The 19,939-nt window shown below is 36.3% G+C and overlaps 1 protein-coding gene across 7 annotated transcripts in view; it reads left to right on the top strand.

The window, feature by feature from the left end:
- Positions 1 to 19,939, top strand: part of ANKRD31 (ankyrin repeat domain 31) — a 138,044-nt gene that overhangs the window by 83,769 nt on the left and 34,336 nt on the right. For all 7 annotated transcript variants that reach the window (XM_045062118.1, XM_045062133.1, XM_045062113.1 and 4 more), the window contains 4 exons: positions 7,410 to 7,572; positions 9,251 to 9,366; positions 14,599 to 14,686; positions 19,504 to 19,600. In XM_045062118.1, coding sequence (XP_044918053.1) covers positions 7,410 to 7,572; positions 9,251 to 9,366; positions 14,599 to 14,686; positions 19,504 to 19,600 — 464 coding nt within the window. The remainder of the gene's footprint in view (positions 1 to 7,409; positions 7,573 to 9,250; positions 9,367 to 14,598; positions 14,687 to 19,503; positions 19,601 to 19,939) is intronic.

Here is a 19,939-nt window from a genome sequence, read left to right as displayed (position 1 = left end):
TGGAAGAAAGGAAGCAGGAAGAGTCATTAGATCAATGAACTTACTGGTTATATGTACAGGAAAAGGCCACTTAAAGTGAAACCACTTAAATAAGGGCCAAAATTTCATAGTAGGAAAATCAGGTTTTTAGACATTATCCTGAAAAATAGAATATAAAACAAAATAAGGAGGTCCCCAGTACCACCCCTATATTTTAGAATTTATTAGAAGGACTTCTAGAGCTCAGCATTCAGTGGTGCTCATAGCTAAGATTTCGTACAGCATTGTTGTAAGGATATGCAGCAGCCTGGACTTAGCTCATGGGCCGTAGTTTGCTATTGCTCGACCTTATGTTAAGGCAGTATAGACAAAGTTTGCATTTAGACTAACCTTCCACATCAGTACTGCCTTTATTTTAAAGAGAAATGTTCTATTTGAAAGAAGGAGGTGGTATTTTTAAAGATATTTTAATTTCTTTGACTCTGGTATATTGCCAGAATTTTTCCTCACATCTTCCTTCATTTTCCCTCTGTGTGGCAGTTCTTTGATCAGTGGCTCATTTTATTTCTAATTTCCTCCCCTTTGTCCCTATTTCTTTATCTTGAGATAGAATATTGATAAATTAGAAAGATTAAAAAGACAGCAGGGGAGGTAAATATATGGTATTAGAGACCTAATCAGTATCAATTCTATATCCTATAAAGCTAATTCTTATATTTTATTTTTTTATTCTTGCATTACTGCATGAAAAGTTACTCAACAGCCTATTTTTTCCAACTTTTAAATTCTTTTTAAATCTTCGTTTCTGCTTTAAGTTATTTTCCAAAATGGTCCTGTATTTCACCTTGTAAAATGAAGAGGAAAAGGAGAGTGAGAGAAAAAGATACAAAGTGGGTGAGGATGGACATGCATTTTCGTACCAGAAAAATTAGGAGGGACAAGATATGCCCTCCCCTCTTAACAACTACAAAGTGAAAAAATACATAAAGTGGCAGTTTTGAGACATTGTACAACATGCAGCACAGGACATTCTTCTCCTTTAGAGAAGGGAAGCAAATCCTATGGTTGCCCTACCATATGGACTAGGTGTCTCCAGGCAGAAACACAGGAAGAGAGAAAACAAACAGCGCTATGGTCTCAAGTTAAGAAGATAGAATTTGGAGTTTAAAAGTCTCCAACAGCTAGAATTTATGGGGCAAAATACCAGAGAGAAAGGATCTGCACAGAGAACTTTCCAGAAATTTGAAGGAAACCACCTTGATTCTTGGCTGATCTACAAATATGTTTAAGAAAACCATGTAAGGTTAGGCAAAGAGGTAGCAGGAAGGATTGTCAGAATCATCTCTGGAGCTTACAGGGGGCTGAGTAGTTTATGTTTGCACCAGCCAGAATGGTAGGAACTCATAAAACATGGAAACATCAAATAGGTATTTCTTGCATAGTTGAGTCAAATTAGTCCTTTCTCTGGATTCACCTTAAAATTTAAAAGAAAATATGGGGCACCTGGGTAGCTCCATCAGTTAAGCGTCTGACTTCAGCTCAGGTCATGATTTCACAGTTCATGGGTTTGAGCCCTGGGTCAGGCTCTGCTGACAACTCAGAGCCTGGAGCCTGCCTCAGATTATGTGTCTCGTGCTTTCTCTGCCCCTCTCCTGCCCGTGCTTGGTCCTTCTCTGTCTTTCAAAAATAAATAAATGTAAATTTTTTCTAATGTTTTAAAGAAAGTATCAAAAAGATCCTACTGATTCCAATAACCTAAATGTATCCCAGAACAAAGCCTAACAACATCTAAAGGAATACAGTAAAATTCAGCATTCAGCAATATAAAAATCACAATGTCTATCAACCAGTTCAAAAAAAATTGTTTAAATAAAAGAGTATAAAATATTACCTATAAGCAGGCATAAAAATAATCATGCAAAACAGACCCAGAAATGACATAGATAATAAAATTAGCAGAAAAGGATGTTAAACAAATATTATAATTACATACTGTACGTGGTAGGCAGAATTCTAAGATGGTCCTGAAAATTCTCACTCACTGACCTATATACATTGTGTATAATCCCCTCCCTTTGAGTGTGAGTGGGCCCAACCTAATGAGGTAAATCCTTTAAAAGAAGGAAAGCATCAAAGCGAACCATATGGCAAGGATCTGCAGCTAGCTTTTAGAAGCTGAGAGCAGTCCCTAATCCACAGCCAAGAAGAATACAGGAAGCTTAGTCATAAACTTTCAAGGAAGTGAATTATGCCAAAAAACTAGTGAGCTTGGAAAAGGACCCTAAACCTTAGGTGACTATCACAGTCTAGCTGACACTTTGATTTCAGCATGGTGAAGAATCTGAGCAGACAACGCAGCCATACCACGCTCTGATTTCTGACCTACAGAAGTGTGAGATTATAAATTTGTATTATTGTAAGCTATCAGATTTGTAGTAATTTGTTATGCAGTAATAGGAAACTAATACACTCTGTTATGTTTAAGATGGTGGAGAAAAACAGAAACAGGATGAGAATAGAAATGGAAGGTGTAAATAAGACTCAGACTATGAGAGATGAAAATAAAACATGTGAAATGAAACATTCACCAAATGGCTTGGTTAACAGCATATAAATACTAAAAAGTAAGTGCGTTGGATTTGAAGATAAAACATTAGAAATTATACAGAATAAAGGGAGAAGAAAGACTGAAAGAACAAAGACAAAATAAGAAAACATCAGTGACCAGTAGGGCAATATCAAGTTATATTATACATATCTATATCTATATATATCTATATAGATATACCTATATAGATATAGATATATGTATACCTATATATCTATAGACATATACTCCCAGATATATGTATATCTATCTATCTATCTATCTATCTATCTATCTATCTATCTATCTATCTATATGCAAGCTTAATCCTAAAGGAGGGGGCTGATCAGAAAAAAATATTTGGACAATAAAGACCAAACTATCCAAATGTGATGAAAACAGTAAATCCACAGAACCAAAAATCTTACCAGCTTGCCAGTAAAGGAAAAATGAAGAAAACTGTGCCAACATATACCATAATAAGATTGCTGAGAACCAGTGAAAAAGGGAGAAACAGAAAGTTTGGGAAAAAAAAACGTGTATATAGGAACAAATAGAATGGTAGCCAACCTCTCATCAGAAATTTTACAAGCCACTAGATGAAGGAGCAACATCTTTAAAAAGTACTACAAGAGGCAATGAACTTGTTAACCTAGAATTCTGTACTTAGCAAAAAATCTTTCAAAAGTAAAGGTGATGTTGGCAAAGATGTGGAAAAATTGGGCCTCTCATACATTGCGGGTGGTAATGTAAAATGGTGATGCTGCTATAGAAAAGTCTGGCAGTTCCTTCAAAAAGTTAAACCAAGTTGCCACATAATGTAGCAAATTACTCCCAGGTATATAGCCTAGGAAACTGAAAACATATGTTCACACAGAAATTTGTATATGAATGTCCATAGCACTATTTTCCAAATAACCAAAAAGTAGAAACAACCCAAATGTCCATCAGTGGATGAGTGTATAAACAAAGTGTGGTATACATCAATAAGATATTACTAAGCCATAAAAAAAGAAGTACTGATACATGCTACCACATGGATCAACCTGAAAACATTATGCTAAATGAAAGAAGATGGATACAAAAGGCCACATACTATTTTATTAATATGAAATGTCCACAATAAGCAAATCCATACAGGCAGAGAGTAGATTAGTGATTCCCAGGGGCTATGAAGAAGAGGAAATGAGGAAAAAAGATACACCATGAAAACAATAATCAAAAGAATGAGTGACTCTGGAAGCTTAAGACAAAGTAGATTTCAGAGCAAGGAATATTGTCAGGGATAAAGAGGGACATTGCATAAGTATAAGGGGAATATTTGACCAAGAAGGCATAGCAATTTTGAAAGTGGGTGCACACAGTAATGAGTTTCAAAATAAATGAAGTAAAAGCAGAATTGAAATGGGAAATAGGGACACCTGGGTGGTTCAGTTGGTTGAGCATCCAACTTTGGCTCAGGTCATGATCTCACGGTTCGTGAGTTCGAGCCCTGCATCGGGCTCTGAACTGACAGCTCAGAGATGGAACCTGCTTCAGATTCTGTGTCTCCTCTCTCAGTCCCTCCCTCTCTCCCTCTCTCTCTCTCTTTCTCTCTCATATATAAATTTTTTAAAAAAGAAATGGGAAATCCACTATCATAGCTGGCGATTGCAATTCTTCTCTTAGGAAATTCTTCTCTTACACAAATACACACCAAGAGACACACTTCTTTTTTGCCTCACCTGAATTGATGAGGTGATCTGCAAGATTGAAGGTCTGGGAGAGGCTGGGGACATAGCAGCAAAGGCTTAGAACTCACCAGCTTCTGTGATGGTGCTAACTGCTCCACAGTTGTTCCAACTAACCAGTTTGTGGACTCCAGGAAGCCTACCTACAGGTTGTTGGAGATGCCTCACCTGTAGAACTCCCCACGTAGCTCCTTGGATCTCCCTAATGCTCTGCACACCTCACCCACGTACCCCTTCTATTACCCTACTCTGTGGCCAGCTCTCTCTGTGCACTCTCGTGGGCAGCAAAAGTAAGCCTTTGCAGACTTGCTAGTAATCCAACACAGAAAGTTCAATTCTGTAGGATTTCAGGGGACATTTTAGAGAATCCCCCTTGGAAAAACAAAAGCCAATTGGCCTGGCTTCATGGAATCAATAGAAGGCATACAGTTTTAAGAACTCCCCCCAAGAGAAAACAAGAAATGTGCAGCAAATACATCTATAGAAAAAAATCTAAGAAAGCCTCAGAATCCTGAGATGGACTGACTGGTGAAGATGTCTCTTTCAAAGCTGGTTAGGGAAGATTAGAGGATGTGACTGTCTCTTCAGATGTGAAGATGGCAATGCAAGACTTCAAGGAACGTTAACAAATCAGGAAAACATGGCTCCAAGAAGGGAACACAATAATTTTCCAGTAACTGACCCCAAAGAAATGGAAATCTATGAATTGTCTGGCAAAGAACTTAAAATAATGGTTTTAAAGAAGCCCAGCAGTCTACAAGACAACTCAGTAAAATCGGGAAAGTAATACATGAACAAAACTAGAGGTCCAGCAGAGAGACAGAAATCTTAAAAAAGAACCTTTTGTTTACATAAAGATATATTCTCAAATGTTCACAGTGGCTTTATTCATAATAGCCAGAAACTGGAAAGAACCCAAATGTCTCTCAACTGATAGATAAATAGATGGATACACAGGTACATCATTAAAAGGAACAAACTATTTTTTCTTAAAAACATCTTTACTACAAGTGTCCTTTAGTACCACATACATTGCAAATGATATGTAATTTCCATTCCCTGAAGTAACACTCTTCTCATCATAGCTAGCAAGTAGCATTCTTAGAAACATCTTCATTACAGGCGTTCCTGAACACGTCTGTCTGCGTGGCAGAATAGGTGTAACTTCCATTCATTGTTATAACACTGTTCCCATACCAGCTAGCAAGTAGCCAGATGAAACCATCGATACAGCAATATGGATGAATCTCAGAAACATCATGCTAACTTAAGCCACACACAAAAAAGACTGTATACTGTATGATTCCATTCGTATGAAATACTACAAAAGGCAAAATTTATAGTGATTGAACCAGATTGCTGAGTGCCAAGGGCCAAAGGGAGGTGGGAAAAGATTGACTGCAGAGAGCCATAATAAATTTTTTTATGATGATGGAATGTTTCTAAGTCATGGTTGTCATCGTGATTACCCTAGTAAAGCGGATTAAAAAAAAAAAAAGTTAAGCAAGGGGCCTACTTCTTGGTCACCTAATTTTTGTCAAGCTCTTTGCTCCTCAGGTCCACCCTATCTTATTGCCTGGAGCTCTCTGTTAGCCATTCCTGTTTAGTGCCTTGTGGCCCTGTAGCTGTTCTTTTGGGCATTACTGAAAAATAGCTGTTCAGGGTCCCATTCCAATGAGCTGAGTTCTCTGTTTCCTCGGAACTAATATATTAAATGAATCCTTGTTAATACATTAAAGGTCAAGGCCTGAGAGGAAGGCCTCATCCTAACACACAGAAGAGTCATTATTTATATGGCATAATTTTTAACTCTAGAAAAGCTTCCTTTGTTAAAAAAAAACAAAACAAAACAAGCTTCCTCTCTCCCCCATATAGTAGTGGAAAGAGGGTATAAGGAATCTGTATTTTTAAATAATTCCACAGGTGACTTTACTGATCACTCAGGCTTAGAAACTACTGGATTGAGGTACTGCTCACCCCTTCTTGTAAAAACAAAACAAAATGCCTTTACTCAGACGGGACTGCTTTCATTAAAGACCCACTAGTATAAGATATTGGACAAGGGCTCACATTTAGTTCTCAAAGGTGATAAAAATGAGGTTCAAATGGTAAATAAACTTCTTCAAGGACAGTTAGTAAGTAGCAGGAGTGAGTTCTATATGCTTGACTTGAAAACAAATGTGTTTTCTTTTATGCTATGCTAACCCTGGGCTGATGGAACAAATGAGGGGCTGTCCTTGTCATCTTCACTGGCCCATCTGCTCCTAAGTATCTCTGCTTCTCCATACCTGGACATAAGGAGAAAGAGAAAAGCCACTGACACATAGTATGTCTCTATTTTTAACAAAATCCTGGCCATCTTTTCCTGATCAGGTTTTTCAGTGATTTGAATCACTTTCCTCCCGCGGATGGACTCATTGGCTATTGCTCACTAACTGAGTTATACTATAAACTAATTAGTAACATCTTTAACTTTGGTCATTCACTGATTTCTAATATGCAACAACTTTGAGTTATTCAACTTTATATTCTAATATAAATGACTTTGTAAACTTACAAATTCATTTATATTAGAGATCACCCTCCACCCAATGTCACAAGCTCTTTGACCTCAGTTTCCTCTTCCTTAAAATGATGGGGTTGGAGTAGATTCTAAGTTGCCTTTTACCTTTAACATGTAAGTTAGGACGCATAATAGACGTGCATAGACATTATTAGGAGGGTTATGGATTCTCATGCTAGCTCATAAAATTTCTTAAACAAGTAACATACCTAAAATATAGTAATGCAGGTTGGAGGAAGACAAAGAGCTCTGTTAAAGAGACAGAGTAAATCTTGCACCTCATTTTACCTATATTTGCTTCTTAACTGCCCTGAAGGCTGCATATCTGGTACTTTCATGTCATCATGTTTGGTTCTCCTGTGAGGACAGATCAGGCCAAATCAGTGGATCAGTTTACAGTTGTCATATCAAATTTAATCAAAAATTTTCTTGACCAGAGTTTGCCAACTTTTTTGATAGCTTTTTATACTTTGATAACTTTTAATGGTGGTGTCTTAAAATGAAAGCAGAAAGGTGTCTATGGAGATAACCTTGGGAAAATATCTTCTAGGCAGCTGAGATTCTACTACAACATGGAGCAAACCCAAATCAAAAGAATCAAAAGCAGAATACTGCTTTGGATGAAGCAGATGATGAAAAAACGAAAGAGCTGCTGAAATCTTATGATGCTGTTGAGACTGATAATAGAGATGAAAGTAATGCTACAGTCACTGGTATGTGTGGAAGTATTGCCTGCTCTTTTATACAAGTGTATGCCTCTGCTTAGAAAAATAAAACCTTCATATTTATAGTGTAAATTGTTTCATGACTGGGGTAGATGTTTTATATGTTTATTAAACTCTTGAAAAGCATTATTTTTAGAAATCAGCATTTCCACATTTGGTTTAATTTATATACCATATGATCCTGTTGGTTTGGAATTATGTGTTGAAATGGAGCCCATATTATTCATTAAACCATTATTAATCTCTAACATTGGGTCTGAGATAGAGATGTAATTGAATCCACACAGATTGGCTTACTCGTAGAGGGGCTGGAAAAGGTTGACATTATACTCAGTCTTTGGAAGTAAGATTCCATTACTTCAAAATTTGTAATGGTACATGTGAAAGTTGGACTGATGCCAACTTTTCAAGAATCTCATGTTCTGATGCCAGAATATGAATTTGTTAAGGAAATATACATGTATACATATGTGTATGTGTGAGTATAGTGTAAAGAATATTTCAAGGGAATGTACAGCCAGGCAAAATTTTATGAACCATTTTTTAGAAATAGTTTGCATTTAAATAATATAATGAATTATCTACAAGAATTAGGCATTCAGTGAACACTAATTTAGATATCATACATTTGTTGAGCACCTGCTATGCAAACTATGTACTTGCGCTTGAGGAAGTTCCAGTCTTGTGTGGAGATCAACCAGAAGACAAACAGTTAAACACAATTTATTAAATGTTGAGGAGAATGAATTGTTCTTCCTTTTCTGTCCTGCTTGACTCATACAAGAAACCCAGGAACATATCTGCCCTTTCTTCCAGTGAGGCAGAAAGATTGGGAAAAGAATCCCTGTCACTTTTCTCCCAGCCTATACTATCCTTAACAATTGTTGATTTTCAAGAGAGGAATCATATTACTGTTACGATTGGTCAGAGCCAAGGATAATCATTGTCTCATATTTTACTAGTGAGCTAGATCACATGTAGGTCAAGGTCAAGACTGATACAAGGTTTCCTCTTTTCATTACCTGCTACCATATGGTAAATATATAGGGTCAGAGCCTTTCTTAGAGCCCTAGCCATGTATCTCTCCCTCTCCACAGCCGTATTTGGAGTTATTGGGCACTCTGTTATGAAATGCTGTATCAATTCCCACTTGTCTGTTGTTTCTTGTGTGTACATTTCCTTGGTCAGGTACCGTAAAGGGATGAGGGACGTAGGGGAACAATAGTTATATGAAGAAAGGGAATCCAGAATGGGAAAGGATCAGAGACAATGAATCATAGACGTAGTGGTTTAAGAGCACGGACTTTGGAGTCAGATCCGATTTCAATACTAGCTATGTGACATTAAGAAAACTTCCTGAATCCCTCTAAGCTTCACTCTCCTCTTCTGTAAAATGCATAGAATAAACTACCTGTCTTACAGGGCTTGTATGAAGATTAAATAAGATGGCTCAGGAAGTTTGACATCTAGCATGTGATAAGTATTCAGTAAATGTTAGCTGTAATTAAGCAATTGAGAATAAACAATGAGATGCTGACCCAAATTAAGATATTTTAGTAATTGTAGACTTAATTTATTCTTTCCATTCCTGTCACCATTAAAATTGATAAAATGAAGCTAAATTTTTATACATTCTTACTATATTTTCTAATTTTAATTTTTAAAGTCAAAATTCCTGCTGCCCGACCAAAAAGACATAAACAGTGTTTTAGTGACGACTGCAAAAGTGTTGATCCACCTTTTCTTTCACGCAGAGGAAAAACAAGAGAAAGCCATCCTGTGGTGAGTTGAAGTTGAAATCCTTTAAATTTTCAGCTTAGAAAATGCCATTCTTTGGGCTAGTCAGTCATTAACTGTTGGCAGTACTCTTTCCATTTTAAGAATGCACAGGTTGAAAGTATTTTTTGTCACAAGAAAATAAGATAGCTAATTGAACAAAATGAGCCAAGAAAATATGTTGTGTAGTTAACTCACTTGTCTGCACTGAATACAGAATATGGATTAGCTGCTGTTGTTTACACCTAGGTTGGGTTCTTTAGCTACTTCTAGTCCCATGGACCCTGCCACTATCATAGTGTGTCTTCACCCATCCACTCCCAAAAAATGTCTAGGATTCATAGTGGGTAAAAATGTCTAGGATTCATAGTGGGTCCAGTGGACCCTGGACTCCAGACAGAAAAGAGGAAAGCAACCTGGGTTAGCCAATCTGGATATCGCATGGTTTATAGTGGTAGTGTTTGCTGTATTTGAAACTCCTCATATAAAAATATATTTTTACAAAAATAACATAGTAGTTGCTCAATAAAAAATATGTTAATTGATAAGATTCGTGTAACATGATAAGAATGCAAAGCTTACTAGAAGCTAACTTCTTAAGTGAAGTAGCATCCTCAATGAAATACTATTTTGAAGAAAAGTTAGACTTCTCTTATATGCTTTCTGTTAGTCATTGTAGAGAAGACAGTATTATTCTTTGAACTTCAACTATTGTTAATCAACTAATTTATAGCATAAATATTTTAAGTTGTATTAAAACTAAATTGCATTTGCCTTAGCACTTTGAAAATGATTTACGTTGGTTCCTGGTATCTGTTAATAATGGACAGAAAGTCACCTGTCAATCTAATTGTCACTCCCTTATAGATAATCTTGTAGCTTTTATGTTCTCCAGTTTCACTAAGTTGTGTCTAAATGTGGAGCATTTTATTAATTAAACTAAGGCCTAGAAATACTCCTTTAATGTGAAGGCACATTTCTCATTTGTATTCCAGAAACTTTCAGTCTTTATACCTTTGAAAATTGCCTCCATCTCAGTAATTTTCTTTTTTCTTTTTTCTTTTTTTTGAACTTTTCTTTAGATGTTGGTTAGACTAGTCTTAATATCTTCTAGTATCTTTTTCATATTTTCCATCTCTTTAACTTTCCAACTCTTTAACTATATTCTGTGTGCTATCCTTTGACCTCTCTCCTGCTTCATTATTTCTCTCCTCAAATATTTCTCCTCTATTTAACCCATATTTCTACTCTCTTTAACTCATATGTTGAAACTTTAATTTAAATGACTCTTTTTTGGGGCGCCTGGGTGGCACAGTCAGTTAAGCGTCCGACTTCAGCCAGGTCACGATCTCGCGGTCCGTGAGTTCGAGCCCCGCGTCAGGCTCTGGGCTGATGGCTCAGAGTCTGGAGCCTGTTTCCCATTCTGTGTCTCCCTCTCTCTCTGCCCCTCCCCCGTTCATGCTCTGTCTCTCTCTGTCCCAAAAATAAATAAATGTTGAAAAAAAATTTTTTTTAAATTAAAAAAAAAATAAAAAAAAAATAAATGACTCTTTTTTATTTCTAGAAATTCTTTGCTTTTCGAATTTTTGTTTTAAAGAAAGAACAAAATAAAACTAAAAGGAATTTTAAGGTCTCTTCCTGAGTCTCACATGATAACATGATTCTTTATGTGGTTTTTAATTTTTTGTTATGATTTCATTTTATTGAGGACTGATTACTATGGGAATTTTGGTGTGCCTAGGCTTCGTGTTTAACATTTGCCTCTTCTGGGGCCCTTAGAAGTTTATCAGCTTCACACAAGTTTTTATGCTCATTTCTCAGTTTGAGTTCCTGAACCACACAAATTATATAAATTTAGTTCTTACACACATGTGTAGTATAGGCTTGAGTCTCTGATTTTCTTTTTCTTTTTTTTTTTAAATGTTTTTATTTATTTTTGAGACAGAGAGAGACAGAGCATGAGCAGGGGAGGGGCAGAGAGAGAGAGAGAGAGACACAGAGTCGGAAGCAGACTCCAGGCTCCGAGCTGTCAGCACAGAGCCCCATGCAGGGCTTGAACCCACAGACTCTGAGATCATGACCTGAGCCAAAGTTGGATGCTCAACCGACTGAGTCACCCAGGTGCCCCTAAAAAGAAAACCAACTTTAACAAAGAAAAACTCTGCTGCAAACCTGATCTGTCTTCCCTTGTATGTTAGGGACTTTTTTTTACCTTGCTGCTTTCATGATTCTCTCCTTGCCTGAGTATTTTGTGAATTTGACTATGATATGCCTTGTTGATGGTCGGTTTTTGTTGAATCTAATGCTCAATATCACTCATCATCAGGGAAATACAAATCAAAACCACAATGAGATACCACCTCACCTGTCAGAATGGCTAACATTAACAACTCAGGCGACAACAGATGTTTGCGAGGATGTGGAGAAAGAGGAGCTCTTTTGCATTCTTGGTGGTAATGCAAGCTGGTGCAGCCACTCTGGAAAACAGTATGGAGGTTCCTCAAAAAACTAAAAAGAGAACTACTGTAGGACCCAGCAATAGCACTACTAGGCATTTATCCAAGGGATACAGGTGTGCTGTTTCGAAGGGACACATGCACCCCTATGTTTATAGCAGCACTAGCAACAATAGCCAAAGTATGGAAAGGCCCAAATGTCCATCGATGAATGAATGGATAAAGAAGATGTGGTATATATATATATATATATATATATATATATATATATATACATGCACACACATACACATACACAATGGAGTATTACTCGGCAATCAAAAAGAATGAAATCTTGCCATGTGCAAATACGTGGATGGAACTGGAGGGTATTATGCTAAGTGAAATTAGTCAGAGAAAGACAAACATCATATGACTTCACTCATATGAGGACTTTAAGAGACAAAACAGATGAACATAAGGGAAGGGAAACAAAAATAAAAAACAGGAGGGGGACAAAACAGAAGAGACTCTTAAATACAGAGAACAAACAGGGTTACTGGAGGGGTTGTGGGACAGGGATGGACTAAATGGGTAAAGGTCATTAAGGAATCTACTCCTGAAATCATTGTTGCACTATATGCTAACTAATTTGGATGTAAATTTAAAAAAATAAAAAATTAAATTAAAAAAAAAAACTAATAAAACTGAATTTCCCAGTCAAAAAAAAAAAAAAGAAGGAAAAACTCAAAAGAAATATAAGGACTTTAAAGTCATTAAGAATCTTTTGTAAATGTGAACTTTTAAATGTTGGAAACTTCAAATCACATTGGGGATGGGGTGACCCTATGGCCAGATAGAAAGGAAATGAGATGATTTTAGTTTGGTGCTACCTTGTAACACCATCAAATCAAAACATGTAGGCAGCCTCCTCTATACCCGCGTAGACGAAGTACAGAAGTGATAACAATACTAATAGTTGGTATTCACTGAGTACTTATTATATGACAGACTCTCCCCAAATACATTTCTGTTAAGTAGCAGTACCAGAACTAAAGCAATGCCAGGCAGTCTGGCTACAGAGCCTGTGCTTCTTACCACTGTGCCATATTGTACAGAATTGTAAAGGTGTCCGAGACAAAGATGGTCCTACCACAGTAAAAATAGGAAATTGGAGTAAAATTTTCGTGAAGCTTTTAGTAAGCACAATATAAAGTATGTAAAGCTGCTTATTCCAAAGACAGATCCTAGGTTGGGTTTTTTGTTGTGCTTTTTTTTTTTTTTAAGGTAAACAACAAGTAATGAAGGACTAAAGAAGAGGTTCTTGGGGGGAAGATTATGCTGGACCCTCCATGGTGGAAGGTGTAGCTTGTGTGGAGTTAAAGGTTATTGCCCATAGTGGCCAAGACTGAGTGCATCCACAATATGAGCAAAAGAGAAAGGAAAATCACCTCCAGAAAGTGTTTTCTTTATCCTGACCTGTAGGTAGAGGCGTAGCCAGTTCAGACCTTTAGTTTGCTTTTATAGCCATTTGGTATAAAAAGAAATAAATCTCATTTGTTTGTTTGCATATTTATATTTTATAGTTCTGCTTTGATGCATTTCATAAATGACAGCAGTGAGATTGCTTTTCCACATAATTGGATACGTTTATTATGTGCATTTTTCATGTCCCTTGTAGGCACCAAAGTAGAATTTCAGGGCAGTATACTTCAGAAGGCTTTGAGGACTGACACATTTTTTAAATGAATGTATATTGAGAATATATTAAAGAATAGATAATATGAGTCACTCCATCAGTTTTCATTTATTGAGCACCAGCTATGTATCCAACAGTTTGGAAATCATTCACAAATATAAAAGCTATGCTCCTGCCTATAGATCTTATTATTTTGAGGGAGAAATATAATATGTAAGATATTATATATATTAATGCTAAGTTTTGTAGCACTGCAATTCTTAAGTAATTCTGAGAAAGGAGAAATCAGTATGAATTAGATTTGTCAGAGGTTTCATGTATGAGATGGGTTTTATATAATAAGCAGTATTTATTGAATTCTTACTTTGCAATGGCCCTGTCCTAAGCATTTTACATGTGTTAGTCTGTTCAGGCAAGGAGAGGACAAGTAACTTGCTAGAGCCCCCCCTCCCCCCCCCCCCCCCCCCCCCCCCCCCCCCCCCCCAGCTAGGAAGAAGTGAAGCCAGAGCACACCCAGGCAGCCTAGTTCCAGAATCGACTCCATGATTACATCTCTCATAGGAAAGAGGTGGATCTGGGCAAAGTTAACTGAAGGCATTCCAGGCAAGACAGTCACTACTGACAAGGGCGTGGGGAGGGGGCCTTAAATCCCGTTTGTGAATTTTTGAGAGTAGTGTTTTGTATTTTAAGATTATGTGTGAGATTTCAATAGTGTGCAGTGATAGTCACAGAGCCTTAAAGTAAACTTGTTGCATATATGTGGTCTTTAAATATCATGTGCTCTCAGTTGTTCTTGTTTCACCTACAGCTATGATTGTAACAGAAGTCAGTGAGAAATTGTGATTCTTTATACGGTTGCTACTCTTACAGTCTTTTTGCCAGGAGTAGATCTGCTACATAAATCAAAACATTTAAGTTTACTTTTCCCCTCAAGTATGCAACATTTATACAGGTAAACAAAGCATGAACACATTTTGAACATAAAGCAAAATAAGCATTGTAGCAGCACTTTCTTTAGCACTTTTACTGTGCATTTGACAATTGCGTATCAGAGAGAAATACCTACCTTCTTGTAATGAAGTTTTTAATATTTTTATCTGATAGCATCATACCATCAGTGCCATTCTACAAGACATAGAAGAAAAACAAGAAAGGTTACTAGAATTTGAAATAAGAACCCCTGAAGATGCAGGTAAGTATGCACCCATACTCAAGTTTGATTATTTCGTACATCCAAGGTCATTCCTACCTCAACTTCTTACGGTACATGTTTATGTCAAAGCTTACAGTGGCTGAAAGTAGCCTTTTTTTTGTGATGGTAAAGTGCCAGAAATGAGCATCAGAAGTCATTTATGCAAACCAGTAGTTAGTGTTCTTGTTGATCAAGATACTTCTAAGACTCAAAGTATAGCATAAGTAACATGAGAGACACTTGAAACAATGATCAGAGATAAGCCACTACTGGTGATATGTTTCGATGAAGATGTGAAGAAAAAAAGAAAGCACAATATAGTGACTAGGGAGGAGATTATGTTATTCCCTGCAGCTATGGTAGCCCTTTAAAAACAGATCTGCAGAGGAATATGCAGTTGTGACTCAAGTAGGGCAAATCCTCAGACCTTTCAGATGAGCAGATACACCAGGTAAGTATCTTAGCATAGATGTCTTCCTGTTTACAAAACACAAGTGATTCAAAATAGTAAATTTGACTTTGATCCCTGACCTACTAATCGGAATTTCTCAAAAGTTCACTGAATATTTGTACATCTTTGATAGCTCACAGTTGTGTTTTCATGAGTTAACGATTACAAGGTAAAAATTGGGTCTTGATAGATTTAGATCTGAATGTTTAAGTAGTTAAAAGTATCTCCTCAATCTTTAATGTAATAGGATACAGCTATTCATCTCTTATCCTAGTTCATACTGTACAGTCTTTTAAAAAATTATTTCCTTTTAAATTATACCCATTCTTTCATCTTGGCCTAACACATGGTAAACATGTTATGTTTTGAGGAAAATAATACAAAATACTGTAATGTATACTCCCAAACAAATGTGAATAGTTCATATATTTTATTTAGTATTTATAATACCTTATATACCTAAAATGAATTTTCCAATTAAAAATTTTTTATTAAAAGGCATATAAATACACTTCAAAAAACCAGGAAAAAATGCTAAAAATACCTACTGTCCCACCACAGTATTTTGTTGTATTTGTTTCCTTTCTTCTAAGAATTTGGTTATGCAGTGACACCTCAATAAAATTATTAAAAACATAGTTTAGATCATGCTAAACTTGCCAACTTTACATTTTCTCTCTAGAGCCATTATTCTTAGTGGTTTACCTAGTATCCTATTTTGTAAATGTTCCAGGGCTTAATTTTTCCGTTTTTCTTGAGCATTTACATTTTTCTACTTCTTTGCTATTTTATAGTATATAGCTTTTGAATTTAGGACTGTCTTCATAGGAATGATTTGGAACTACTGGCTCAAAAATTTATAAACATTTTAAAATCTATTAATTTGTATTGATAAATTATTTCATAAAGTATTAGATATTAATTTAATTTGCACTTTCCCCAACACACATTAGTGTTTGTTTTCCTTTACACTGCTAATAGCAACAGTATTTTCATTTAAATTAATTTTACCAGTTTAATGAGAAAAATGTGCCTCATATTTTCACTTACCTTATTATTAATGGTATTTTTTCTCTAATTTTTTTTCCTGCTTTGTGAATTGACTGTTCCTGTTTCTCTGTTAATAAGTTGGAGCCATTTTATACAATCAAGTTATTGACTCTTTTTCTGCCATAACTGCTGCAAATATGTTTTTCAGCCACTTAACTGTCTTTTTATGCTTAAGTACATACATTTTCAAATTCTGTATAATAAAACATATCAGCCTTTTTCCTTTGCTATTTCTTTTAATGCTTTTAAGATTAGAAACTTTTCTTCCCTCCCCATCCCTAGGCTTTGTAAATTAATTTTATTCTTTTATGACCAACACATTGACTAGTCAGGACCCCTTTATCTTCATCCCACTGCCCCTTTAAGGGAGGAACGGTAAGGCAACGGGACTCTAGAGTTCTTGGCTAGCAGTTGCTAGCCTAAATACTAGGCTAAGTACTGACTGCTACTGACTCCATCAGTCTTTGGCGGATGTCTAAAACTTAGTCTCTTCAGAGCAATTTTCTGAGGCTTTTCTGAACTTGTATATGGCTCCTGTGGTGTGGCAGGGCAGTGCACATTTTCCTTTCTCTGGCTCCTCTTTGTCTTCCGTCAGCTGCTGCTGCTGCTGCTGTTTTTTTGTTGGTTTTGTTGTTGTTGTTTTGTTTTGTTTTGTTTTTTGGTGGTCCACCTACACAGACTCTCTCTCAGGTAAAAGTCTCCATAGTCTCACAGGCACAGGGCAGGCTCCATACCAAGTCTTCAGGATCCTGGCACTTTGGACCTGTGGTTAGAAAGGAGGACAGTTAACTTTCAGCACAAGAGCAACTCTCCCTTTTCCCTGGTGTCCACATGTCTTGCCCTGCAGGGCCTCAACCTCTAGATTTCAAAGGAGGAAGCCAGGTGTGAGTCCATTATCACCTCAAAAGAAAGTTATTACTCTCTTCAACAGTTCTTTGAGAAACTGCCCTCCTTAGGCTTGAGACAGAGAGAAACCTCACCTCTCAGTCTGGCTGTTGAGAATGGAGATTCCCATCCAGTTGAGCAATAGCTCTCTGAAGAAGTGTCTTTACAAATTCACCACTTCCTTATTCTGACACCTTTTATTTTTTTTTTTCAACGTTTATTTATTTTTGGGACAGAGAGAGACAGAGCATGAACGGGGGAGGGGCAGAGAGAGAGGGAGACACAGAATCGGAAACAGGCTCCAGGCTCTGAGCCATCAGCCCAGAGCCCGACGCGGGGCTCGAACTCACGGACCGCGAGATCGTGACCTGGCTGAAGTCGGACGCTTAACCGACTGCGCCACCCAGGCGCCCCTTCTGACACCTTTTATATCTGTGATTTGGCTGAGGAGTCCAGGAATGACAGATCCCATTTTGTACATTTTTCTGTAGGTTTTTCTTTTCTTTTTTCTTTTAATTTTTTTTTTTAACACTTATTTATTATTGAGAGACAGAGAGACACAGAGTGTGAGCAGGGGAGGAGTAGAAAGAGGGGGAGACACAGAATCTGAAGTAGGCTCCAGGCTCCAAGCTGTCAGCACAGAGCCCGATGCGGGGCTCAAACTCACAAACCATGAGACCATGACCTGAGCCAAAGTCGGACGCTTAACCAACTAAGCCACCCAGGTGCCCCTTCTGTAGGTTTTTCTTATCGATGTCTTGTATTTACTTTGATGTCAGAAACCTTAGTGCCTCAACCAAACTGACCAAAACGATGTTTACTTTAAACATTTTGTATATTGGTTTTTTCCTATGCATTTCAACTCTGCTCTTCATTTGAAATCTCTTTTCCACACGTGGCACAAGATGAGGATAGAATAGAGTCCCCCACCCCCACATAACTGTTCCATTTCCCTCCTCTTATCTGTTGAATAATTTCTGTCATCCACATTCTTTGTTATCATATATTAAAATCTTACATATATTAGAGCGATTCTAGGTTCTCCCTAAGATACCACTGATTAATGTATCTGATAAATAAGTATATAGTGTCAAGTTACATGTAAAATTCTTTCTATCCTTTTTTATAGCAATACATAGAATTTTCTTGATTACTATGATAATGTTATTTTTACCTGTGATTTAAAATTCAAGTGCGTGATGGGCAGAAACTACTCTGGGAACACTGACTCTTTACTGATCAAGTCATTTGTCTGATTTGCAAAGGAAAGTTCTGGAAAAAATTTCAACTCTGAACTTCATGTCATTTCCCACCACTGATTTTCTCTATGTTATCTAGAAAAATATGCATTGGTCTAAAATAATTAGGGAAAAAATGTAAGAAACAAAGCCAAAAGTAAAATAAAATAAAATAAAATTTAATTTAATTTAATTTAATTTAATTTAATTTAAAAAAGTCATTTAAAAGAAAATGTATTCATCTAAGCCTTTCCATTTACTACTTGGGAATGTGGACTTGGACATAATTGGCATTTGTGTGTAAATCTGTGGACTTGTGATGGATGGGGCAGAGCATGATGCTGTTACTTAGGAAGCAGTGGAAGAAAATAGGAAAATTTTAAGTAATTATTATAAAAATAATTATATATAGATCTATGTGAACTTAGATATCATATAGCCCTATCTAAATGCTAAGTGTAAAGAACAAGAACTGATGGCATGATTCTTATTGTTAGGTAAATACAATAAATAGTTACATATAGTATAAATATATAGAACAATACATTAAATAAATACACAATTTAAAAAAAAAATTGACACACACAAACAGGTACCCTGCTACCAAAGTATTTTTTTTTTCAAATCAAGAATAGATCTTTTCTTTATTCTTTTTTTTTAAATATAATTTATTGTCAAATTGGTTTCCATACAACACCCAGTGTTCATCCCAACAAGTGCCCTCCCAAAGTATTAACAGTAGTCTCTTTTGTGGAGTAAAAAAGAAGAGAAACGGGGTGAAAGTGGGATACTCTTTTTTACTTTTCTTCTGTGTAAACATTCATATTATTTGAAAATTTTTCTTACAATGTGTTCCTTTTGTGTTTTAAAAAGTAAGTTGAACAAAATATTTATTTCCTACCCTCATTTCACAAATAAGAAAAGTAACCAAAGGGGTCATATGTCTTGTCCAGAGTCACAGAACTTAGTGGAGTAGCAGGATTAGAACTCAAGCTGGCCTGCCCTCTTCAGGGTACTTCCATAGGGTGGCATAATTCAATGAGTCTTGGTTTATATATCTGGGCCATTGATACTGGGGAGCAGCGTAGGGAAATAAATTTTTTAAAATTTAACAGTAAGGCTGAGTCCTCTGTGATCAAATGTAACAATTGCTATCTCTCAGTTAACTTTTTATTTTATTACCATGTTTCCAGAACAATACATTGAAAAGATGTTAGAGATAAAAGAGGTTATGGATAATGTGCTTGCCAAACAGAAGGCAGAAAGGGATGATCTGGCTAAAAAATACAGGTGAGTGAAAAAAGTAGAACTGCTTTAGAATTTTCATAATTTATCCCTTTTTAGCTACAATAGTTAGGTCTGGAATTTTTTAAGAATACAGTTGTTGCTTAGGGCCAAAGAATGACCATGAGGTCATCTAATCTATTACCTTCATGGGGAATTGTACTTCCCAGAAAGATATTTTTCTTTTTTATTACTTGAAATATTCAAAAGAGGACATTTTAGTATCTTAAAAAGTTGTCCATAGCCAAGAATTTTATGACAGCCTCTCTGGTCATGAATCCCCAAAATAAATTTCTTTCCATAGTAAACTCAGATTTTTTACACTAAAATTTTTTCTTTTTGCTA

The sequence above is a fragment of the Felis catus genome, chromosome A1 (genome assembly GCF_018350175.1).
Source record: "Felis catus isolate Fca126 chromosome A1, F.catus_Fca126_mat1.0, whole genome shotgun sequence".
Lineage (NCBI taxonomy): Eukaryota > Metazoa > Chordata > Mammalia > Carnivora > Felidae > Felis > Felis catus.
Note: the sequence above shows the minus strand (reverse complement) of the source record. Positions and strands in the feature narration are given on the sequence as shown.